Raw genomic sequence first — 26,914 nt, forward strand, 5'->3', positions numbered from 1 at the left:
ATTGGAAGTGAATACGGGTTGGTATGTTTATGACAGAATATAGCACAACATATGTGCCATGGGGATAGAGTGGGGGGAATAAGACTGATTAGGTTATTCTACACAGAGCTGGTGGAGCTCAGTGGGTCGAATGGCCTCCTGTGCCTTAATGATCCTGGGATTGGGATGTTGCCAGCTGATGGGGTGTCGCCCACTGGTCAGAGAACCGATTGGCAACTCCCATCAGTTCCCTGGTGGAGGCCCAATGGAATCAAGTGCCCTTCAGGCACTTAAGTGGCCCTTGGGCAGACCTTCCCCACTGTTGAGGTACCTGGCAGCGGTAATCCCACCTGCCAAGAGCTGCCAGCCAACCAGAGACTGGCAACGCCTCATGCTGCCAGTGCAAGGGACTCTCGATCGTAGGTGAGTGAGGGCAGGGTGGGGTTTGTAGGATGGGGGTCATGGGGAAGGGCTTTCAGCAGCCCAACCCCCTGTCTGATGCCTAGTCCCTGACTATAAGGCACCCCCTTAGACACCTGGAAGGCCACTGGTGAACCTGCATTTCTGGGCAGTCTTCCAAGGGCCTGGGAAAGCCATGCTGCCCCCATTTAATTCCTCAGCAACCACTAAACTGTGGTGGGTTCAGGGATAATGGATGTCAAGTGGATCATTAATGAGCCTGATTGACATCCTGCTGCTGATTGCCAGGGATCATGTGTCAACTCTTCTCCCCATCCAACTCAATTGGGAGAGGCTTTGCCGCCACTGGGAGACTGCCACGAGGCCTCTTCCATGATTAAGTGGAGCCGGCCGCCATGTTTTCCACCATGATAGGCTGCATTAAATTCTGCCCATTGACTGTAAAAGAAGATCATTAACCCACCCAGCCTATGATTTCTCCCCAATTATGGGTAGTGTTATATATTTAATGGCTAAAGATCAGTATCTGAGAAAACATCCCCATAAAAGAATTACATTCTTAATAACAAAAACAAAAATAAAAATACCTGGAAAAACTCAGCAGGTCTGACAGCATCTGTGGAGAGTCACACAGTTAACGTTTCGAGACGCTTCAACAAGTCATACGGACTCAAAACATTAACCGTGTTCCTCTCCACCAATGCTGTCAGACCTGCTGAGTTTTTCCAGGTATTTTTATTTTTATTATTGTTTTTGTTTTGTATTTCCAGCATCTGCAGTTTTTTGCTTTTACATTAATAACAATCCTTTCAGCTGCCTAATAAAAACTGTGAAATGTAACAGTGGTGCATAACCTCCCACATAGTCCAGCTGGGCACAATGAGCTGTTTCAGTGCTGTAGACTCGACATACCATCCCACTGTCACAATGAGTTAAGGTCTCCTCCAGGTAAACCAGACAATGTAAAGGCCTGATTTACCCTAGGCAACAGATAGGTCAAGGATGATGAGGAGAGATAGCTTCCCACAGTCACAGTCACATAGGATGTCATTTGTGATTTTGATAGGAGCCATTTTGGTATTGCAGCAGGAGCAGAAAACTAATTGGTGAGGTTCAAACCTGGAGTTTCAGCAAAGATGACATGAATTTGGGAGGAGATTGCGTGTTCAAGGATTTTGGAGGAGAAATGGAGGCTTGAGATGGGACAGTAGTTTGCAAGGATGGAGGAGTCAAAGGTTGGTTCTTTGAGGCAAGGGGTGATAACAGCAAATTTGAATGAGAGTGGGGACAGTAGCTGAGGAGAGAGAACAATTAACATCTAACATGGGAACCAAGAAGCAACATGGGAAACAAGATGGGAAGATGGGCGGTCAGCACATTAGATGCTCACCTGATGTCATCGCGTATTATTTTACATTCGGGTGTGTCGGATGCACCCTTGCACACTGAGCAAGAAATCCCACCCCCAATCCCTCATATCCCAACCAGATTGCTGAATATATTATAAATCACATTCTACATCAATCTTTTCTAACAATTCAGAGATTTTTCATTTACTGAATGTTTTTCTTGTTCTAGCTATCAACTGATTGGTAAAGGAACTATAGTGTGCACTATTGATGGATGGAATAAAAACATTCCGTTCTGTGACAGTAAGTAATTGATCTAATTGGTTGTAAAGAGTCAGATAAGATTCAAGGATTTATCTTTTGAATGCTCTTAGTATAAAGTACTGGAAGAAATTATTTTTCACTTACAGTCCCATCTATATTCTCACTTCCTGTTTTAATTACATTTAAGATTAGCATATAGTGCCTATTTGTAAAATGAAGGTAAAAGATGTTGGAAGTGGAAGTATCTGTTGTGATTTCCTAGAGGGTTGAGGATGTGCAGTTAACTCCATTGAGTTAACTGAATAATACAGACTAGCAAATACCTGGTCTTGTGGTGCAGTGGTAGTGTCCCTACCTTTGGGCCAGAGGCTCTGGGTTCAAGTCCCATTTCAGAAGGCAAGAGCAAACCACTTCAGTACTTTACCCAGTGTAATCATGGACCAATCTTGTGGAAGTCTGTGGTCACTAACACCCTCTTATGGCATGGTACCTCCAGGAGGAGGCAGAGGGAAAAATGTTAGCAGATCTGTGCTGGGGCAGCAATGCAGTTTGTCTGAATACTGCCCCATTCAGGAGGGAGAAATTGGCCAGGGTTATGACAAATCCTAACTGGTGTTCCATATTTGAACTTACTTAAGGTTCTTTGCAATCCATGAAAAGAGAACAACTGCCAAATGTTAAAACCCTCTGTCCAATAGCAATTCAGTCTCCAGTAACAAATTCACATCTTCAGTTCTTTAACTGGAGCAGTGTGTCTGAATGGAGTTATTTTATTGATACATTGCCAAATACAATTTGCTATCTGACTAAGTTGAGTGACAGTTCAGTGTTTGTAGTTCACTGTTAAGATGGTGCTGTAATTGTATCACAAATAGTAAACTCAAACAGGAATGAAACATTGACTCTTCATGAAGTAAAGGAACACATCTATAATGACATTGTACAGTACACATAGATGTTTAAGTTGGCTATTTTGCTGCAAACAAGTAATCTGTTGACATTCACTATTAGGGCTTCTGTCATTAGAACAACACGAATTGACAATATGATAGAAATTATTAAAACTATGAAGAGATTGACAAAGTAAATAATAGCAGGTCCCTACTGAGGAGTCTAGAACAAGAGACCTCAGAAGCAAGATTGAATGTAAAAGATTCAGAACAGAGGCAAGAGAATTTTCTTTGCACTGAACATTGTGAGAATGTAAGCTCCAGCTCCAGTATTAAAGACCGAGTCAGAAGCCATGGGCTGAATTTTTCCGTTTGGGGCGGGGCTCATTTGCCGACACAAAAATGACGGGGGCAACGCACAAAAGAGCGCACCTTTGCATTTGTGGAATCTCACCCTGCCCACACCGGAAGTGCATAGCGCATCCTGCCGAGCGTCACACTGGGTGGGCCTTAATTGGACCGACCACTTAAAATGACGGCGGGGCCCGCTTCTCTGGCGGGGATCAGCTCCCCTCCCGCTGGAGATTGGTTCGGGCCTGCCGGCCTGACAAGCAAAAATTGCAGCCCGATGTTAACATTCATAATTAGATTGGATAAGTGGGTGAAAAGAAAACAAGGTTGAATGGATATGAGAACAAAATGTGTAAATGTGATTAGAAATATTCGTGTGGAGGGTAAACATTGACATGAACCGGTTGAGCTGAATGGTCTGTTTCCGTCTTGTAACTTGCGTGTATATGGGTAATGGTCACTTTGGTAAGATGCCGGGTACGTGTGGAAAATACCTTATAAGGAAGCGGCATCTTCTGAGAAGGAAAAATTTGATGTTAATTCGTTGTTAATAAGATTTTGGAAAAAGGACAAGTGCAACTTTCAAAGAATTTATGAATTTCTAGCTGGTGCTACAGTTGTGTCACTGAATGGGCTTTGTATAGTTCTATCTGTATATTGAATCAGATACACAGCAACTTTATACATGTGGGAAAATCTCATTGTTGCTGTTGGGCTGCAGTCTAACTGTTACCTCCCTAAAAAAAACATGAAAGTAAAAGCACTTCAACATTATAAAATAACCTTCAAAATAATTCCTTATCTGTAAGCGATTTACTGTAATACAACTTTACATTTAATTTTATTATTTGCACAAAATTAATTTTGTTTAAAGAAAGTTATAGGTTTCCTGCCCTTGCATGTTAGAACATTGTAGGTTGATTCTGTGATTGAGCACTCCTAGTGATAGCAGAGTGTCCTTTCCAGGAAATCACAGACCTTCAGTGTCTAATTTTTCATCCATTTAATTGGATAGGGAGAAAATCTCACACAGTGAGCTCCATGCCTGCAGACCCTGGAGTGCCATTGTACACTGCAAACCCCAACCACATCATTGGCCCTTGGATTTCTTTATATAGCCATTTCACATCAGTAAAATTTAAATATAATCAGCTTTGATATTTTTGTTCAATTTATGCATAACTGACTCCAGTTATAAGTCCGATAGGTATGTGTGTAATGAAAAAATCACTGAAGCTTGTTAATGACTTTCACTCGGCTGAGTATCGGCATCAAGTAATGATGCTCTGCTTTAAACTTACCATATATTAGAATCTTGTTGACTGGCTCCTTTTAATGGTTACACCTTATGGCACCATTGAGATAAAGTTTTCCTCAACTCCTTGCCCTAAAAATCAAGTTCCCAGTTAATTTTGGCCTGTTCCTCAATCTTTTTTCATGATTTTGTTTGAATTCTAGTTCCTTGAATCTTTTGACTCCTTCAGTGAATCCATCCTTAATTATCCTCTTGGACTTTTTTTTAAGACCTAAAACATTTGAACAGTGAATTAAGCCCTTCCATCAGTGCTAATACTTGTATCAAAAAAGGGCACTCTTATATTGAGAGAGTTTTAGGTATCTCAGTGGACTGGAATTGTGGAGGGGATGCTGGGGGCTGTACCCATTTCCACATGACAGGAGTACTAGGTCATTAGGGGGACCATATGATTTGGCTTTGAACCCTGAATGGTCCACTCAGCCTTTTGATGTGGATAGACTGAGTATCACTTCTCGGGATATGGATAGTGTGGTCAACATTATTCTATTCATAAAAAAAAACTGCGGATGCTGGAAATCCAAAACAAAAACAGAATTACCTGGAAAAACTCAGCAGGTCTGGCAGCATCGCCGGAGAAGAAAAGAGTTGACGTTTCGAGTCCTCATGACCCTTCGACAGAACTTGAGTTCGAGTCCAAGAAAGAGTTGAAATATAAGCTGGTTTAAGGTGTGTGTGTAGGGGGCGGAGAGATAGAGAGAGAGAGAAAGGTGGGGGGGGGTGTGGTTGTAGGGACAAACAAGCAGTGATAGAAGCAGATCATCAAAAGATGTCAACGACAATAGTACAATAGAACACATAGGTGTTAAAGTTAAAGTTGGTGATATTATCTAAACGAATGTGCTAATTAAGAATGGATGGTAGGGCACTCAAGGTATAGCTCTAGTGGGTTTTTTTTTTATATAATGGAAATAGGTGGGAAAAGGAAAATCTTTATAATTTATTGGAAAAAAAAAGGGAAGGGGGAAAACAGAAAGGGGGTGGGGATGGGGGAGGGAGCTCACGACCTAAAGTTGTTGAATTCAATATTCAGTCCGGAAGGCTGTAAAGTCCCTAGTCGGAAGCTGAGGTGTTGTTCCTCCAGTTTACGTTGGGCTTCACTGGAACAATGCAGCAAGCCAAGGACAGACATGTGGGCAAGAGAGCAGGGTGGAGTGTTAAAATGGCAAGCGACAGGGAGGTTTGGGTCATTCTTGCGGACAGACCACAGGTGTTCTGCAAAGCGGTCGCCCAGTTTACGTTTGGTCTCTCCAATGTAGAGGATACCACATTGGGAGCAACGAATGCAGTAGACTAAGTTGGGGGAAATGCAAGTGAAATGCTGCTTCACTTGAAAGGAGTGTTTGGGCCCTTGGACGGTGAGGAGAGAGGAAGTGAAGGGGCAGGTGTTGCATCTTTTGCGTGGGTATGGGGTGGTGCCATAGGAGGGGGTTGAGGAGTAGGGGGTGATGGAGGAGTGGACCAGGGTGTCCCCGAGGGAGCGATCCCTACGGAATGCCGATAAGGGGGGGTGAAGGGAAGATGTGTTTGGTGGTGGCATCATGCTGGAGTTGGCGGAAATGGCGGAGGATGATCCTTTGAATGCGGAGGCTGGTGGGGTGATAAGTGAGGACAAGGGGACCCTATCATGTTTCTGGGAGGGAGGAGAAGGCGTGAGGGCGGAGTAGGACTGCAACAAGGAATGTTCCACATACCCCATAAAGAGACAGGCATAGCTGGGGCCCATGCGGGTACCCATAGCCACACCTTTTATTTTGTTTCCAGGACTGTCATTGACCTCATCTCCTCTGGGGATCTCCCTCCCACAGCTTCCAACCTGATAGTCGCCCAACCTCGGATGGCCCGCTTCTATCTCCTACCCAAAATCCACAAACAGAACTGCCCCGGTAGACCGATCGTCTCAGCTTGCTCCTGCCCCACAGAACTCATTTCTCGTTATCTTGACTCCCTTCTCTCTCCCCTTGTCCAGTCCCTTCCCACCTACATCCGTGATTCCTCTGACACCTTACGTCACATCAACAATTTCCAGTTCCCTGACCCCAACCGCTTCCTCTTCACCATGGACGTCCAATCCCTCTACACCTCCATCCCCCACCAGGATGGTCTGAGGGCTCTTAGCTTCTTCCTCGAACAGAGGCCCGAACAATCCCCATCCACCACTACTCTCCTCCGTCTGGCTGAACTTGTTCTCACACTGAACAATTTCTCCTTCAACTCCTCTCACTTCCTCCAAATAAAAGGTGTGGCTATGGGTACCCGCATGGGCCCCAGCTATGCCTGTCTCTTTATGGTGTATGTGGAACATTCCTTGTTGCAGTCCTACTCCGGCCCCCTTCCACAACTCTTTCTCCGGTACATCGATGATTACTTCGGTGCCGCTTCATGCTCTCGTCGGGACTTGGAAAAATTTATTAATTTTGCTTCCAATCTCCACCCCTCCATCATTTTCACGTGGTCCATCTCTGACACTTCCCTTCCCTTCCTTGACCTCTCTGTCTCAATCTCTGGTGATAGATTGTCCACCAATATCCATTACAAACCCACCGACTCCCACAGCTATCTCGACTACAGCTCCTCACACCCCACTTCCTGTAAGGACTCCATCCCATTCTCTCAGTTCCTTCACCTCCGTCGCATCTGTTCCGATGATGCTACATTCAAAAACAGTTCCTCTGACATGTCCTCCTTCTTCCTTAACCGAGGTTTTCCACCCACGGTCGTTGACAGGGCCCTCAACCGTGTCCGGCCCATCTCCCGCGCATCCGCCCTCACGCCTTCTCCTCCCTCCCAGAAACATGATAGGGTCCCCCTTGTCCTCACTTATCACCCCACCAGCCTCCGCATTCAAAGGATCATCCTCTGCCATTTCCGCCAACTCCAGCATGATGCCACCACCAAACACATCTTCCCTTCACCCCCCCTTATCAGCATTCCGTAGGGATCGCTCCCTCCGGGACACCCTGGTCCACTCCTCCATCACCCCCTACTCCTCAACCCCCTCCTATGGCACCACCCCATGCCCACGCAAAAGATGCAACACCTGCCCTTCACTTCCTCTCTCCTCACCGTACAAGGGCCCAAACGCTCCTTTCAAGTGAAGCAGCATTTCACTTGCATTTCCCCCAACTTAGTCTACTGCATTCGTTGCTCCCAATGTGGTCTCCTCTACATTGGAGAGACCAAACGTAAACTGGGCGACCGCTTTGCAGAACACCTGCGGTCTGTCCGCAAGAATGACCCAAACCTCCCTGTCGCTTGCCATTTTAACACTCCACCCTGCTCTCTTGCCCACATGTCTGTCCTTGGCTTGCTGCATTGTTCCAGTGAAGCCCAACATAAACTGGAGGAACAACACCTCATCTTCCGACTAGGGACTTTACAGCCTTCCGGACTGAATATTGAATTCAACAACTTAGGTCGTGAGCTCCCTCCCCCATCCCCACCCCCTTTCTGTTTTCCCCCTTCCCTTTTTTTTCCAATAAATTATGAAGATTTTCCTTTTCCCACCTATTTCCATTATATAAAAAAAACCCCCACTAGAGCTATACCTTGAGTGCCCTACCATCCATTCTTAATTAGCACATTCGTTTAGATAATATCACCAACTTTAACTTTAACACCTATGTGTTCTATTGTACTATTGTCATTGACATCTATTGATGATCTGCTTCTATCACTGCTTGTTTGTCCCTACAACCACACCACCCCCCACCTCTCTCTCTCTCTCTCTCTATCTCTCCGCCCCCCACACACACACCTTAAACCAGCTTATGTTTCAACTCTTTCTTGGACTCGAACTCAAGTTCTGTCGAAGGGTCATGAGGACTCGAAACGTCAACTCTTTTCTTCTCCGCCGATGCTGCCAGACCTGCTGAGTTTTTCCAGGTAATTCTGTTTTTGTTTATTATTCTATTCATTCTGTGTACTGCTTACTGTACTGAAACAAGTACTACATTTTTAATCATTGAATGTTCAAAGCTCTGCTTTTCTTGAGCAGAGAGCAAAATGGAGTTGACAATATATTTCAGTGTTGCTAAATCTAAAATGTTCTTATCTGGTGCTTGCAGTACAGCTGTCCCTGTAGTATTTGAATGCTGTTGGTACGCATGGAAATAACTGTCACAACTAAACGGAGGCAATAACCCTCATAGGTGATGTGAGCTTTCAGGACTAGTGTGTTTTGGGACATTTCTGTTTGAAACAAGTACCATCTCCTGAATAAACATGTAACGGATCATGTACAGGGTCAAACTATTTTTTTATGTAGCAAATTAAACCATCGCACAGGTTTTTATGACAAAAATATGACAAATGGCTGAGTTCTAAATGGAAAGCCCTATCAAAATGCCACCTTTACACATCACAAGCAATGACAAATGTGACTAGATTCAATTTGAAAGTGCCTTGAGAACTATGTCCTACTTGGTCCTTTTGATAATAACATTATAAAAGTGTCCACTGTTATTTGCAACTTTTGTTACCTTTGTAGATGCTGCAGTAGCATTTCTTTTTAAAAACAATGTTGATACCCATATTCTTTTGACCACTCTGTGCCCTGTTCTTGGGCTGCTTTCTCTCTGTTAATCACCACCAAGGGCTCTGAATACAGACAGGAAAGTAGTTACCGTCAGCAAGTGTGGTTTTTCTTCAATCCATTGGTAATGTTCAGACAGATTTACATGGGTCACAGTCATAATGAAAACACCTGCTGTGTCATCTACTAAATAAATGTGCAATAATTCCAGCTTAGTCTTTTTCTCTTACAGTTATTTTATGCGATCCTCCGAACCCTATTAGCAATGGAGATGCGACTGAAAGAGATAGCTGGGACATTGGAACAGATGCAAAATATTCATGCCATGCTGGTTATACTCTGATTGGTCAACATACCATTAATTGTACAGACACTGGGGACTGGAGCCATGACCCTCCTATTTGTAAAGGTAATGTACCATGACATAAGAAGATAAATCACATTGTACTGGTTATTAGCATGTTTTTGTAGAACATTCAAAAGTTCTCATTACTTTAAAACGATGGGGGAATTTTGGTATTTAAAAATATCTCTCAGCTTTGTTCTGTTCTGTTGACACAGTATAAAGACAGGAAGTTGCCAGCTGGAGCATTTCAGGCCAGGATTGAAGTGTATTACCATTGTCTCAAAGAATATCATTGAGCTGATTGTGTTACATTTTTCATAAATCCTATGGGCATTTGCTTTTCAAGCTTCATCCAACAACAATTTATTCATCATTGTCAACTAAGAGTAAATGAAGTGCAGTTTAAAAAATGTAAATTTCTGTTGCATTTTATTGCCATACTTCTTCAATCTGCATGGCTTTCACTTGTGCCAATGATCCCTTTGACTAGCTTTTAGGTGGCTGAAGCTATTGACTGGGCAGCACAAGCTCATCCTGTTTTTTTCATTCTGGCTGTTGTGATGTGTTACAGGATAGTGTTAGGAACAATGTATAGCTTTAAGTTTAATTTATATTTTGTACTTTTTAAAACTCCTTGATGGGATGTGAGCATCGCTGGCAAGGCCAGCATTTATTGCCCATCCCTAATTGCCCTTGTTCAGAGGGCATTTTTTTTTAAGAGCCAACCACATTGCTATGGGCCTGGAGTCACATGTAGGCCAGACCAGATAAAGATGGCAGATTTCCTTCCATAAAGGACATTAGTGGATCAGATGGATTTTTATGACAATCGGCAATGTTTTCATGGTCATCATCAGACTTTTAATTCCAGTTTTTTATAGAATTCAAATTTCACCATCTGCCATGATGTGATTCAAACCCACATCCCCAGAGCATTACCCTGGGTCTCTGGAATGCTTGTCCAGTGATAATACCACTATGCCACCATTTAAAGGTGTTTGTGAGCTAGGTGCTGGAAAGTCTGAGGCCATGTTTGTATACATGCATTTTTGATGAGGTTTTACAACTCGTGAAGTGAAGAGATGTGTTACCAAGGGGTTAGTAGTTTAGTGAAGGTAAAAATAAGTACAAAAAAATATGCTGTTACTTAGCAACAGGGGTCCTGAGAAACACCAGAGATCGGGAAAAACAGAAGGGTGGTCAGTTAATGTGCGTATACCAGAGAGTGCAGGCAGAAGGTCTAATCTGTTGAATAAGAAACCCTGCAAGCCTTCCTTCTGGGGAATTGAGTTTAGGGGACCCATGTGTTTGCTCTGAAGTTGAAGTAACAGTTTGTTTAGATTGCAGTTTTTGGGTATCTCAAAGAGAGATACCAGCTGGAGAAAAGCATCCAATGAATGCTCAGCAGTCCGCTGGAAGAATACTGAAACTAAGCTAACCCAAACAAGAGGCCTTGGTGTTGGGACAGTGGTGAATCATTACTGTCTGTCAGGGTTGCTGGGATAAAAGGAATAGAGTGAGCTTGAATCATTTTCTGGTATCTATTGAAATCTTTCCAACCATTTTGTCTAGTGTAATTTAGCTCATTTTTTCTTGTTTTATTCTTTGTGTTAACAGTACACTGGCAGACTCTTGTGAATGTGTTCAGTAACTGACCACCACAGTTTCTTTAAAGAAAAGTTAGGACCCACCAATCCAGGTTTCAATCTGGGATCTGACTTGTCCAGTGCTAACATCAGCTGGGATCATTTGAATAGTCAGGTGTGGGGTTATACTTTCAGTATTGTACTCAATCAAGGCTGACACTCCAATGCAGTACTCAGGGAGTGCTGCACTATCAGAGGTGTAATTTTTTGGATGTGATGTTAAACAAAGGCTCTGTCTGCTCTCTCTCTGACATAAAAGATCCCATTGCACTATTTTGAAGAGCAGGGTACTCTCCCTGACATTCTGGCCAATAGTTATCCCTCAATTTATGTCACAAAAACAGATTATTTAGTCATCACGTTGCTGTTTGTGGGAGCTGCTATATGCAAGTTGGCTGCTGTGTTTCCTACATTATAACAGTGACTAAACTTCAAAAAGTACTTTTGGCTAAAGCATTTTTTGGATATCTATGTTTGGAAAGGATTGTTTATGAATGCAAGTCTTAATCGGAGGCCGGGAATTCTGCAGCGAGTAACTCACCTGATTTCCCAAAGCCATGATGCAAGTCAGGAGTGTGATGGAATAATCTCCACTTATCTGAGTGAGTGAAGATCCAACATTCAAGAAGCTTGACACCATTCAGGACAAAGCACCTCACTTGATTGGTGCCCCATCCTCCACCTTAAACATTCACTCCCTCCACCTCCTGTGAACAGTGGCAGCAGTGTGTATAATATACAAGATGCACTGCAGTGACTTGCCAAGCTAGCTTTGACAGCACCTTCCAAACCCAAACTTCCACCACCTAGAACATCGGTGTTCAGCATGTGGCCCAAGAGCCACTTGTGGTCTGCATTTGTCTTTCCTGCGGCCTGCTCACCAAACCCTGTCCACTCACCACCTCACTCCCACTCACTGATTCTTATGCTTGCCGCCTGTCCTGTACACCGCTTACCTGCCCGACCATCCCACTCGCAGACCTTCTTGCCCCTTCCTTGCTTCCTCCCTCTCACCCCACAAGGCCTCTCACACCCCAAAAGTTAAGCTCTGGCAGTTCCATGCACATTGGTTCTATACAGTGTATAGTGGGTCAGTGAGCCCTATAGTGACAGAAGGATATGTATTAAAAAAAAGCTTCAAAGAAGGAATTCGTTCATAACTTCCTACTATGTTAAGAAGTAACTTCACTAGATGACAATACAAGTGTCAATCATCCAGATCCTTTTAAAGTATCAATGACAGGAATTGCAAGCCCTTGAAACCAAGGTTAGTGTAAGTAACATTGTGAAATTGACCGCAGAGATCAGAGCATCTGAGCTGTTAATCAAACAGCATTTTCCTTTGGGTGCAGGTGTTTCAACAGGAATAATGGATGTCTGGGCTCTCAGCATGGAGGGCATGCTGGCCCATGGAGGAGTTGGTGGGGAGGCAAAACTTGGCATAGGGATCTTTTACTTTTTTTAAGGTCACTTCATACAGACTAAGGTTCATGACTCCTTTGAGGGGCTGTGGACCATCACTCTTTTTAAAAACCTGGCCCGACCCCAGAAAAATTGTGGAGTAGTAGGAGGATGCCTATCTCTGTAATTGAGCAGGCAATGCCTGGAGTGCCAGATGTTGGCTTCAGACAGGAACCAGTCTGCATCCTTTAAAGGTACCCTGAAAAATCAGACAGCCCAGGAATGGGGCCTGGAGTCCCAGAATCGTGATCTGCCCGGTGTGCTGAATTTTCATGGAGTTGGGGAGACTCTGTGGATGGATGAAAATCATGGCTGGAACTTGATTTCGGGATCCCCAACTCCGTTCTCGGGGTTTCTGGTTAAGAGTGCAGGCTGTTCGGGTCACAGGCCTGCACGCTGCATTCATGACCTGTCTGGCCCCATTGCAGAGATAAGCAGGCCTACTCCTCTGCAATTTTCATGGAGTTGGGACAGCTCTTAAAGGATTCATGGCTCATGGCACCTCAGAGGTGTCATGAACCATAGTCTGAATGAGGGAACTTTTTGAAAGATAAATTCAGAAGGTCTTTCCCATGCATTCAGTCCAAACTAAGCCCCTCCACTCATCTCCATGCTCTCCATGGCAAGCCCCATAGCCCACACCCATACTCAATCACTAACTGTACACTCTGCATAGACCAATGAACCCTATAGTGACAATAGGAAGTGTTAAAAAAATCTTTTAAAAACATCATAATTCATTATTTTTCACTTGAAAAAATCCTTTCACTGCAGCCCAATTTTTTTCTCATTCATTCATGGGATGTGGGTTTCGCTGGCTGGGCCAGCATTTATTGCCCATCCCTGGTTGCCCTTGAGAAGGTGGTTGTTAAGCTCTGGCAGTTCCATGCACATTGGTTCTATACAGTGTATAGTGAGTCCATGTAGTGTAGGTACACCCACAGTGTTAAAGTACCAATAACAGAAACTGCAAGCACTTGTAACACCTTTCTCTTGTGTAACTAAACATTGTGCAATTGACAGGATTGATCAGACAGCCAATTGTCAATCAAGCAACATCTTCTCTGGGGTGCAGCATTCTGATGAATTTCTGGGCTCTTAAGAGATGTAGTGGCTTTAAGAAAGTGTAAAGCCCAGTGTTGTCTTCAACCAAAGTCCAGAGAGATAGAGGGAAATGAACAAAGAGTATAAATGTGCTACTTCTTCTGTTTGCTCAACCAGAGATCAATTAAACTGGTTGCCCCACTTCCTAAATACCCTTGAGCGAATATCTACATCTTTAAATTTGCTGGGCCTCACAATTAAAGGGAAATTATAAAATCACATAGGAGCAAATCTTTCTGTAGGTTTCACTGGTATCTGGTATATTTTCATCTTTGACAACCCCTGGCATTTGGAAAAGCATAGGTTTTCTACCAGGCAGCAAGAGAGGCCGATAATGTGGTTGAAATACTCTAGGCATGGCAACAAAAAAGATTACTTTTCTAAGGAAGTTTTTAAAATTGGTTCCACAAGCTGAATCTTTGGCTCGGTGAGCAGGGGTGGGGCCCGCTTGCCGAGGTGTAAAATGACGCAGGGTGATTTCGGGTGCGTGTCCTGACATCACAGTGTGTCATTCAGACTTTTAGTTCGGCGGGTGCGCATGCAAGTTGGCTGTGCGCCCGCCGCACTGTCAAAGGCCTATTAAGGCTATTTAACACTCAATTAAAATAACTAACGGAGCTGTCCATCCAACCTTAAGGTTGGCGAGCAGGCGAAGAGCCCAGGCGGCCTTTGCATTTTTCATGGAACCTCATCCATGGACGGGATGACGTTTCATGCAAGATCTTACATTTTGTCAAAAATTTTAATTGTAATGAATGCACATGTCCCAGCTCATGTGACAGGTTCACATGAGGGGACATGTCATAAAAATTTTCTTGGCACTTTATTAAACTTTTTGGACTTAAAACTAACCTCACCACTGTGCCTCCGGGAGATTCCTCTGCTCCTTCGCGCGCATGTGCGGAAGAACGCACTCCCGACTTGGGCAGCCCCCACCCCATCTGCACAGGGAGCGCACGGCGCTTCCGGGTGCTCGTCACACTGGGCGGGCCTTAATTGGCCCACCCACGTAAAATGGCGGCGCAGACCCGATTGGGGGTGCCAATCAGATCCGCTCCCGCTCCGCCCTCCCGACAGGCAGAAAGTTCTGCCCCACAAGAGCATATTAATCGGGCGGAATTTTCCGGCCCCGATTCTGGCATCGCCGTGGGCAGGATAGGAAAATTTGGAGAGCCATTGACTTAACGGCTCTCCAAATTTCCCCATCCCGCCTGCAAAGATGTCCGCTTGTGCTGGGGCCTGAAAGTCCTGTCCATAATAATTTGTCAGCATAAACCTATTTCTCTGCATTTGCCTTTTAAACACTATTTTGCAGAATAACACCCACAGGTTACGCTTGAACATCTCCCCAGCAGTGGTTCGAAACCTCAGTGTCAGAGTCCCATTTTCACCCAGACTGGTTTTCTCTGAATTGGCCAATTAGTGGCAAAAGGACCGGCTTGTCGTCCAATTAAGGACAACAGGCAGGTTCTTGAAGCTGGGAGGACAAACAGGAGGCCCTGCAGCATGAAAAGAGCTACAGGCTACCTTATCAGGTGAATGAGAGAGAGGGCACCTCAAGACGGAGGAGCCCTCTTGTCAACTTTTTAAACTTTAAAATAACAAATGCCCCTGGCAACTGGGCCACCAAAGCCCCTAGAGCCAGGCAAGTGGGGAGAGCCTCGCATCATTTCTGGAGTGCTGGCCTCCCAGTATGCTGCTGGGAGGTCACCTTCACACAGCTGGCCCAGTCCCTGATTTCTTCGAGGGTGGTGGAGTGGGGGGGGATTCTCAATGACTGACTGTCGGTCTCAGACAGTAGGACTTAATAGGCCTTTCAAGCCTTAATTGGCTACCCGCCACTCATGGGCAGCCACGAGCAATGAGCTAATGGCATGCCAGTTTGTGACATCAAATTCCATGCTCATCTGCCTCTATTGGGGCTTAAAAATCCAGCCTGGCACATCCACCAGTGCCCTGTGTCATGTTAACATGAAAAAAGACCTCTCAACGAGTTTAAGTTAAATTCTGTGAATTATATGTGGTGTTTATTGCACTAAAATGTCCTTACATGTTTCCAATAAGTGGAACTTATTTCTATTTCAAGAAAAATTACCCACAGATGTCTCAGGGAGTGTTCATTTTACCCTAACATGGCATTATTTCATTGTATGTGGTCTATGATAATTATTTTCCATCCTTAAAAGTACAGCCAGGATGCTATGACTGTATTTATATAAATTCCATATGCTAAAGCCCTTTCATGTATCGTCAAGGTTAGCAAGTTGTATGGTATTTAACTGCAAGAGCAATAGGAAGATAACCAATTTAGTCCCAGGTTTGCCGGCAGTGGTTAGGAGCTGTTGGATTTTTCCACCTTTTGTTCCACATTTTCCTTTCTGCTTAGTCGGGGGGGTTGACTGGAGACTCTTTTATCTTTTTCACCACTCCAAATGCTCAGTAGACTAGACTGAATGCATAATTTTCATTTTGGTAATTTTATTTTATGTTCAAAGTGGGTGATCCTTATTAACAATATACATTGTAAGTTGTTCAATATACCACATTTAGTTTCCATCCAGATTCAAGCTTGCTGGAATAGCAATCTCCTGAATTAGGTGAGGAAAATCACCGGGATTCCTTTATAAGTGTAGACTCCAGCCTGGCTGATCTTCTGATATTCCCTGTTCCCAGATGATCTAGTCCGCCTGGGCACAGACACAAGAAAATTTCCCTTTCTCAGTCCTTGGAACTATAAGGAGGTGATTCAGCCCCTTGAGCGTGTTTTGACATTCAATTAGACCATGGCTGATCTGAATCTTAAATCCATCTATCCATCTTGGTTCCATAACTTTTCATATGCTTACCTAACAAAAACAAAGCTATCAGTCTTAATTTAGAAATGTTCAGTTGACCTAGCCTCAACAGCTCTTTTGGGGACACAGTTCCAGATTTTCAATCCCTTTTTTTGTGAAGAAGTATTTTCTGACATTACCCCTGAACAGTTTGACTCTAATTTTAAGGATATGCTATCTTGTTCTAGACAGTGAAAATTGTCTCTGCTGAAGTATCGTAAAGGAAATTGGGCCAGTGGTTTAAGGAGATTCCTATTCCAGCAAGCTTGAATCTGGATGGAAACTAAATGTGGTATATTGAACAACTTACAATGTATATTGTTAATAAGTATCACCCACTTTGAACACAAAATAAAATTACCAAAATGAAAATTATGCATTCAGTCTAGTCTATTGAGCATTTAGAGTGGTGAAAAAGATAAAAGAGTCTCCAGTCAACCCCCCCGACTAAGCAGAAAGGAAAATGTGGAACAAAAGGTGTTGTCTTATGATAATCTGTTACCTTACATCAGATGGTGCTCCACTTCACTTGGCACCATCACTATTGCCTCCCTCCCATCACCCAAACTCCCCCCAAGGGGCCTACAACTTGCTGGTTTGATGCAGCTGGACTGTGAGAGCAATTTTGATCAGTCTTTGGGGGACATCTTCGCAATGTGTCACCCATTTAAATAAAGAAACTAGCACGAGTTAAGTTTCTTCCCCTAAATGTTTGCTCTGCACACACTGTGATTACAATCACTCATTGTGTGAATAGTCTAATCAGAGCAATTGTGTGACTTTGTGTTTCAGTCCTTCCTGACCATGAAGAACAGCTTTCACCTCCTTCCACCATCGCAGCTACAACAATACGTGAAACAACACCTGAGATAAACAATATTACCACAGATGGTGGAGTCAGGAACCATTTGCTTTCATCACTTCCTAACTGTGGGTATTGGATGTGAACCATTTGAATTTTTAGGGCAGTTTACACATGTTCCAGTCTCCCATTATTGTATTCACAGACCTATGTTGGCTCCCTGTCCAGCAACTACTCAAATGTCCTGGTGTTCAAATCCCTGCATGGTTTTGCCCTACTCTATCTCTGTAACCTCATCCTGTTTTGTAACCCTTTGAGAATTCTATGTTCCTCGAATTCTGGCTTCTTGTGCATCCCTGATTTCCTACATTCCACCATCTGTGGCTGTGCCTTCAGCTGTCCAGGCCCCAACCTCAAGAATTCATTCCCTAAATCTGTCCTCCTCACTGCCTCTCTCTTCTTCAAGATACTCGGAGAGCCTTTCTCCAAGCTGTCCCAGTATCTCCTGACATGGTGTCACGTTGTGTCTCATAATGCTTTTGGGAATCACCTTGGGATTTTTCAATATGTTAAAGGTGCAATATGCAAGTTATTATTGCAGTGGGGATAGAAGGGCACCAGGGTCTGTCTGAACAGGATTGACAGATGAAACATTCACCTTTTGAAATGAGAAGAATGGAAAGAGGAGTGCTGGTAATGGAAGAGGAGAGGAAAAGATTGTCAAGATGAACTGAAAAAGTAGGAGGGGAATATCGTGCCCTGTGAACAGAAAATTGTAAAGCACGCAGGACATGTGGGAATAATAGTTGTCAAGGAGAAGAGCCTCTTCCAAGGGTGGGGTGGGGGGAGGTGGGTGTGGTGGGCGCAGTGAGAGTTTTGGTTAAAAGGAGTGTTACTTTTGAGATAGTTGGAGGAAGTGATACTTTGGTTGGTTTTCTGAAAACCCAATGTCACTTAATTTATCATTGATAGTTTTTTAGTCCAAAATATTAGTCAAGGGTAAAAGTGTTCAAAATTGAATTCATTATAAATTTTAGGCTTGGGAAAAAAATGTAATGTTCCAGGAATAATGGCCTGACTTCCCTTAGTGTAGCACTAATTGGTGCAGAGGAGGGGCAGGAAAGGGAAGTAATACACGCCATATATACCACTGAAATCCATTATGTCCTGTCATCATTCTGTTCAAAAATCCTATGTCAATTTATATGTGAGTCTTTCAATGTTAGTTGTGTTTACACCTTGTCACACCCTAATATGCGATACTCAGTTCCAGGTCTTGCTCAGAAGGTGGCTCCGACAACCATGTAGTTTTTCCAGAGCAAAATTATCCTCATTTCTCTGAAGCCATTTTGATTTTTTAAAACCTATTATTTAATAACATTAATTTTTTGGAATATTTCCAACCTTCCTCATCATTACCTGTTCATTATTGTTCACAGGGAAGTCTGCATGAATGAATTAATATTTCATTAGCCACTGATCAGAGGGTTGGGTGTTTAATGAAACAAGTTGAGATTTACAGACCTGTTTTTTGGTTTGAGCCTTCAGGAAAATGAATCTGCCAAGACTACCTGGCCTGGCCTACCAGGTACTCTGTCCCATGCTACATGGTTGATTCTTAATCTCATCTGAAATACTTTAGCAAGGCACTCAGATTCAAGAAGACATTTAGGGATGGACAATAAATGTAGCACCCTAGAACAAATACAAAAGCACGTCGGATACCAGAGTATGTCTGGTTACAGTGAAGCTGAGTTTAACAATGAGTCAGTACCTTCTGGATGGGAGAGGAAGGGAAAGAAAAATGGAAGTTGATTATATTATTTCTTATCATTTTTATATGTGCTTTTACATTTCAGATACTGCTACAAATGAAGAAAGGCAAACAGATCTTTCTACAACCACAACTGTAAACACAATAATAAATAAAACAATACCTCCAAACAACTCCCCAATTCCTACAGATAGACTCGACAAAAGCTTAATGCTTTCGGGAGCTCCTCACTGTGAGTATCTAAGTCTTGTAAAATGAAACATAGCAAAGGAAGACTGTTAAGTAAAGATGTGAATTATTTTCAGCAATTCTGTATTTACCTATGAATTATTTGTCTTTCGCTTCTTTTGGTCCTCTACTCCAAAGTTCTGGTTAGGTGTCAGCTGCTATATTGTGCACATTTCTGGGTGCCACGTTTTAGGAAGAATGTCAAGGTGTTGGGGAGGGTGCAGAGGTGATGTATGAGAACAGTACCAGGGATGATGGACTTCAGTTATGCAGAGACCAGAAAAATTGGGATTCAGTTTCACTAATTGGAAATCATGGGTGAGGTTTTCCAGTCCTGCCCACTGTGGGAATTGTGGAACAGAAAATTTGATGGATCAGCAGAATGTCGGTTGACGTTGGGTGGGAATTTCTGCTGCAGGCCTGGAAAATCCCACCCCATGTTTGACTAATTTATTGGAGTTTGTTGAGGAAGTAACAAGAAACGTGCATAAAGGGGAACCTGTGGATGTGCTTTACGTAGATTTCCAAAAGGCATTGACAAGGTGACACATCAAAGGGCACTATGCAAAATAAGAGCATATGGGGTGGCACATTAGCATGGATAGTGGATAGGTTAGCTAACAGGAAACAGAAAGTAGTGACAAAAGAGTCATTTTTCAGAGTACCACAAGGATCAGTGGTGGAGCCTCAACTATTTACAATTTATATCAGTGACTTAGATGAAGAGACCAAATGTATGGTTGCTAAATTTGCTGATGATACAAACTTAGATAAGAAAGTAAGTTGTGAAGAGGACGTAAGGATATAGATAGGTTGAGTGAGTGGGCACAAATAAAGTATAATGTGGGAAAATGTAAACTTGTTCACCATGGCAGGAAGAATAGAAAAGCAGCATATTATTTAAATGGAGAGAGAGTGCAAAACTCTAAGGTACTGAAGGATATTGGTGTCCTGCTACATGAATCACCAGAAGTTAGTATGTATGTACAGCAAGTTACTCGGAAAGCAAATAGAATGTTATCATTTATTGTGAGGGGAAGGGAATGTAAAATAAGGATGTTTTTCTACAGTTCTACAGGGCATTAGTGAGACCACATCTGAAATACTGTGTACATATTTGGTTTCCTTCTTTAAGGAAAGGGTATAAATATGTTAGAAGTAGTTCAGAGAGGTTCACTTGACTGATATGTGGGGTGGGGGTTTATCTTATGAGGAATGATTGAACAGGCTGGGCCTGCATCCATTGGTGTTTAGAAGAATGAGAGGTGACCTTATTGAACCACGTAAGATCCTGAGGAGGCTTGACAGGGTGGAAGCAGAAAAGATGTTTCCCCTTGTGGGAGAGACCAGAAATAGGGGACATAGCTTAAAAATAAGGGGTTACCCGTTTTAGACAGAGATGCAATGATCTTTTTCTCCTGAAGGTCATGAATCTTTGGAATTCTCTCCCCCACAGCGTGGTGAAGGCAGGGTCAATGAATGATTTTAAGGTAGTGGTGGATCGATTCTTGACTAACAAGGGAGTCATAGGTTATTGAGGCTAAGTGGGAATGTGGAGTTGGGGCCATGATCAGATCAGTCATGATACTTATGAATGTTGGAGCAGGCTTGTGGGACCAAATGACTTAGCCCTGCTCCTAATTGTATGTTTGTATGATCCTTTGACTAGAGGGGGTTAAGATGAGTCTTACTAGAGCCATTCAAATTAATGAAGGGTTTTGATGGAGTAAGTAAGGAGAAACTACTTCCACTGGCCATAGGGCAGAGGAGACAGGTTTAAAGTAATTAGCAAAAGAACCAGAAATGAGATTTTATTTTATACAATAGGTTATTATGATCTGAAATGTACGGCTTGGATGGTTAGTGGAAGCAGATTCAATAGTAACTTTTAAAAGAGGATTGGATAAATGCTTGGAAAGCAAGAAAAATTGCAGGACTCTGGGGGAAGTACAGGGGACTACAACTAATTGTATAGCTCGTCAAAACGTTAGCACAGGCATGATGGGCTGAAAGGTTTCTATCTATGCCAAGAAATACTATGGGTGGAATTGCCCCAGGTTTGCACTAAGTGCAGTAGCAGGTGGGAAAAAGGATGTTTTACCCGCCAGCTGCAATGGCGGCTTTTCACATTGTGTTCTCCCAGTCCCTCCATGTTAATCATGCAATCCCGGGAAGCATGTCCCGCCGTGTTAATTATGCAATCCCGGGAAGCATGTCCCGCCACGTTAATCATGCAATCCCGGGAAGCATGTCCCGCCACGTTAATCATGCAATCCCGGGAAGCATGTCCCGCCACGTTAATCATGCAATCCCGGGAAGCATGTCCCGCCACGTTAATCATGCAATCCCGGGAAGCATGTCCCGCCACGTTAATCATGCAATCCCGGGAAGCATGTCCCGCCACGTTAATCATGCAATCCCGGGAAGCATGTCCCGCCACGTTAATCATGCAATCCCGGGAAGCATGTCCCGCCACGTTAATCATGCAATCCCGGGAAGCATGTCCCGCCACGTTAATCATGCAATCCCGGGAAGCATGTCCCGCCACGTTAATCATGCAATCCCGGGAAGCATGTCCCGCCACGTTAATCATGCAATCCCTGGAAGCACGTCCCGCCACATTAATCATGCAATCCCGGGAAGCACGTCCCACCACATTAATCATGCAATCCCGGGGAGCGTGTCCTGCCACATTAATCATGCAATCCCGGGGAGCATGTCCCACCACATTAATCATGCAATCCCGGGAAACATGCCATTTTGATGTTAGGCGGCCTCTGATTTGCCCGCCACAATGTCACCTCGCTGGTTCCTCACGCTGGGATGCCATATTTAAAGTGCAGCTGCGTGCACATCTCTCAGTGACTCCAGCCCAGGACTGCTGCACAGAAGACATGGCCCCAAAAGGCAAAAAGACTGCAGCCCCCTGATTCAGTGACGCGTCCCTCAAGCGACTTTTCAACACTGTGGAGGCCCGCTGTGAAGTCCTGCTTACCCTCCCTGGGTGAAGGCCAGCAAGCATGGCCACCAATGCAGCATGGGAGGCAGTGGTCAGCACCAATACCTTGCAAAAAAGGACAGTCACCAAGTGCCACAAGAGGATGAATTGCCTCATCCATTCCACCAGGGTAAATCACTCTTCTCATCACTCTCAACTCGCAAACCCATCATACATCCACAGGAATCTCACAACTCAAGTCTAACCCTCACACACACCCTCACATCTCCATCAGGTTCATATATTCTCGAGCTCGTGTCATCATCACATCCATGTCTCCGCTCACCACACAAACATTCTACACAGTGCCATGTGTCCTGCTCACACTCTCCACCTGGTTTCATGCAGGAGAAGCTGGCTCAAAGCAGCAGGGAGAGGTCCCAGACCGAGAATGGAGTGGCCCACATTAACCCCCTCACTCACTTTGAGAAGCGTGCCATTGTGCTGATTGGTGAGGATGTGGGCCATGCCTGGGCGATGGTGAGGTCAGCGGCGAACAAGCAGATGAGGATCCTGCACCACATCATCCCTCTCCCAACACAACTGCGAATGCTCCTTCTCCTGTTTTTGACTCTGCTTCCATGCACTAATTATCTCTACTTTGGTTCACGGGAAGCTCTGCCAAGTGACTGACACCCTCATGTAGCCAGTCCCTCAGCTCCATCCAGGTCCTCACCTCCAGCCAAGAGGACGCCTCCTCCTATCAAGTGCTGGAAATAAGTAGCCTGAATGGTCCATCTCAATGCTTACCCACACCCCCCACCAGCACAGAGACACACACCTCGGTGAGATCTTGACCTGGAGCAGGCTTGGCTTCACAATCTGGTGGTCACAGCACAGACATGTGTCTGCAGCAGGAGGAGGCAGGTTTAGTCGAGCTCCCCAGCACTCTGAGCACTGCTAGGGAAGAGGCATCTGAGAGGTCCAAGTCAGCTGACAAGCCTCTATATTCGGCCTTCCAACTTATCACGGAGAGTCAGCAGAAGGCAGGGGAACATCATGCAAAGCTGTTGAAAGCCCTCAACAGAGTGGCATGCGAGTTGGAGGATTAAGACAGCAAAAGCATTCTGGGGCCCTGAAGGCCTCGGCTCTCCAGAGGACCCTTGCCGAAGTCATCAGAGGAAACAGGGCCAACCATTACACAGGCTGACTGCACCCCTGCTGCGGATGTCAAGGCAGCACCTGGGAAGAAGTGGTAGGCCTAGAAAAGTTAAGAAATTCTGATCACAGTTGGTTGCATGGGTGAACACATTCTGTCACTTTATAATCTGAAAATATATTGACTTTTGCTGCATAATGTGTAATGGTGTCTTTCAGCTTCATTTACAGGCTTCACAAGTCCTCCCATTGCTCACTCCCCCCTCCCCCACTAGCAGTTCAGCTGCATGCAGCCCGACCACGAGTGATTGTGGAGGGAGAATTGTGTGTGTGACAGGGCCTTTTGAAGCTTCATGCAAGCACTCTCGCAAGCACACGGATCCTTTCCCCATCACACTCACCCCAATGTCCTGAGCATTTTCAGAGCTGCCTGCTGGGGTTCCCTTTCTGACCAGCATCTCGGCCCACCCACTGATCACACTCCCATGTAGCACCTGTTCCTGCCCACCTCGAGTCTCCTTTCACTTTGGGATTTACAGGCATGGCGTGTGTAACCTTCTTCTTTAGCTCTCCTGTCCTTGCCCCGCCTCCAGTCACCCATGACCTTTCCCCCAGCCCTGTCAAGCTTCCTGGCATCACCTTCCACCTCCCCAGCATCACCAACTGGCCACAACCCTTTTCTTTTGGGGATGTCCATGTGAACATGCACGTTACCTATCTTCTCGAAAGGCACGTCCCCATCCACATTGATCTCCCCGACCTCCTACTTTCCACCCCCAGGGTCCGTGTGCACCACCAAGTCACCACCACCTCTCTTGCCATTCCTTCCATCAATACTATTGCAACCTCACCCTCCCAACCTACCAATTCATTCTGCCCACACTCATTCTTGCCATTCCCTCCTGCCACACCCACCCTCATTTTGCTACTCAGGAGGCATTGACTGCCCAGACCCCTCCCTTGCACTTTCACCTGGGCATTCTCCCCACATTCTCTTTCCCCGCCACCGTACTCCTTGGCACCCCCCACCTTAATCATTGCGTCCCCGCCCCACCCTACTCCTTGGCAGCCCCCCTCCCTACTCTTTGGCCCCCCCCTTACTCTTTGGCCCCCCCCTTACTCTTTGCCCCCCCCCCTTACTCTTTGGCCCACCCCCTTACTCTTTGCCCCCCCCCCTTACTCTCTGGCCCCCCCCCCCTTACTCTCTGGCCCCCCCCCCTTACTCTTTGCCCCCCCCCCCCCTTACTCTTTGGCCCCCCCCCCTTACTCTTTGGCCACCCCCCCTTACTCTTTGGCCCCCCCCCCTTACTCTTTGGCCCCCCCCTTACTCTTTGGCCCCCCCCTTACTCTTTGGCCCCCCCCTTACTCTTTGGCCCCCCCCCCTTACTCTTTGCCCCCCCCCCCCCTTACTCTTTGCCCCCCCCCCCCCTTACTCTTTGGCCCCCCCCCTTACTCTTTGGCCCCCCCCCTTACTCTTTGGCCCCCCCCCTTACTCTTTGGCCCCCCCCCTACTCTTTGCCCCCCCCCTTACTCTTTGCCCCCCCCTTACTCTTTGCCCCCCCCTTACTCTTTGCCCCCCCCCTTACTCTTTGCCCCCCCCCTTACTCTTTGCCCCCCCCCTTACTCTTTGGCCCCCCCCCTTACTCTTTGGCCCCCCCCCTTACTCTTTGCCCCCCCCCCCCTTACTCTTTGGCCCCCCCCCTTACTCTTTGGCCCCCCCCCCTTACTCTTTGGCCCCCCCCCTTACTCTTTGCCCCCCCCCTTACTCTTTGCCCCCCCCCTTACTCTTTGGCCCCCCCCCCCTTACTCTTTGGCCCCCCCCCCTTACTCTTTGGCCCCCCCCCCTTACTCTTTGGCGCCCCCCCCCTTACTCTTTGGCGCCCCCCCCCCTTACTCTTTGGCGCCCCCCCCCTTACTCTTTGGCCCCCCCCCCCCTTACTCTTTGGCCCCCCCCCCCCCTTACTCTTTGGCCCCCCCCCCCCTTACTCTTTGGCCCCCCCCCCCTTACTCTTTGGCCCCCCCCCTTACTCTTTGGGCCCCCCCCTTACTCTTTGGGCCCCCCCCCTTACTCTTTGGGCCCCCCCCTTACTCTTTGGGCCCCCCCCTTACTCTTTGCCCCCCCCCCCCTTACTCTTTGCCCCCCCCCCCTTACTCTTTGGCCCCCCCCCTTACTCTTTGGCCCCCCCCCCTTACTCTTTGGCCCCCCCCCTTACTCTTTGGCCGCCCCCTTACTCTTTGGCCGCCTCCTTACTCCTTGGTTCCCCCCCCCCCCCCTTACTCCTTGGTTCCCCCCCCCTTATTCCATGGCCCACTCCTCATGACTCCTTCCTCCAGCCTTCGTTCTTTCTCCACCCTTACTTCCTTCTCCCCTTCCTTCCTCCCACGGGGACTCCTTCCCACCTCAGATTTTGGAAGAGCCTATACAAGTTCATGAAAAAAGACCTCCCCAAACTTGTAAAGAACATATTTTTATTTTTTCCTTGGACTGTAGCTTTAAAAACTACCCATGGCTGCATTTTAAAAGTGGTTCAATGGGGCAGAAAGAAGAAAATCTACAATGTTGCTATATTGGAACTGCGTGTGCCAGGTTGGACAGAATAGTGCTGGAACGGAGACCTGGTTTAAGAGGGAACTGCCTAGCGACAGTGTTTAGATTGGCTCCTGGTCCAGTGGCCAGGCTCTGTGTGAGGATAGTGCAGTATATCAGCTCCTAGCCTGAAAACGAAGACGACCTGAAACCTCTCTCACCTGTGTTTTGTAACACTCTAGTAATCCTGCCACAGGAGCTAGGTAGCTATTCCTCACATCGTTGTATGCTGCTCTCTTTGAAGGACCCCTGTCAGGGGAAAAGGGGAAAAAATCACCGGTAGAGATATTATAAGTTAATTTCAACCAGAAAACCACAGACTGCAAGTGCTGGCAGACCACCTCATGTCAGCCTACGAGAAATTTGGAGGAAAGCTATCAAAGTCAACCCATCGAATCCTGAACTCCGGATTGGTACTATTGAACTGTTTTATCTCACCCTTAGTCTCCATGTTTTGTGCGTCTTATGTATGTGTGTGTGTTTATGTATTGGGGTTTAAGAAGGGGTAGAGTTTAAATTATAGAGATAAAAGATAGCACTTTATATTTCTTTCTTTTGCCACTGGTTACAGACAGTTTGTTTAATAAACAGTTATTTACTTGTTAAGTTTCCAAACCTGGTGCTCGTATTCTTTTAATCTAAATTAAACAGGTAGAATTGGGGCAATTTGGTGGTCCAATTAAATATCTCACATTTGTCATGGCTCGGGGAGCGGTGGGGCTTGATACATCAGCGCACTATCTCCAGTGAGTCGTGGGTTCCACATGGGTTCTTATTACAGGAAGTAAGGAGTTTTTAAACTCTTCAAGAGAATCTCTTTGAGAATTTCATAGGTAGTTTCAACTTCTAATGCTCGTATCTACCTGTCAAAACTGCTTTGTTTAAGCCTTTCAAATTCAATGTAAATTTGCCCAGGCTGTTCCCTTAAATTTCA

At 45.4% G+C, this 26,914-nt stretch overlaps 1 protein-coding gene across 6 annotated transcripts in view; it reads left to right on the top strand.

Annotated features, from left to right (window-relative positions):
* The window catches only part of LOC121282150 (complement decay-accelerating factor-like), a 57,868-nt gene that overhangs the window by 20,333 nt on the left and 10,621 nt on the right, over positions 1-26,914 (top strand). For 5 of the 6 annotated variants that reach the window (XM_041195668.1, XM_041195667.1, XM_041195664.1 and 2 more), the window contains exons 4-7: positions 1,978-2,051; positions 9,335-9,511; positions 17,286-17,423; positions 19,155-19,301. In XM_041195668.1, coding sequence (XP_041051602.1) covers positions 1,978-2,051; positions 9,335-9,511; positions 17,286-17,423; positions 19,155-19,301 — 536 coding nt within the window. The remainder of the gene's footprint in view (positions 1-1,977; positions 2,052-9,334; positions 9,512-17,285; positions 17,424-19,154; positions 19,302-26,914) is intronic. The other variant, XM_041195669.1, reaches the window with a different exon arrangement.

Source organism: Carcharodon carcharias, chromosome 9, assembly GCF_017639515.1.
Source record: "Carcharodon carcharias isolate sCarCar2 chromosome 9, sCarCar2.pri, whole genome shotgun sequence".
NCBI lineage: Eukaryota > Metazoa > Chordata > Chondrichthyes > Lamniformes > Lamnidae > Carcharodon > Carcharodon carcharias.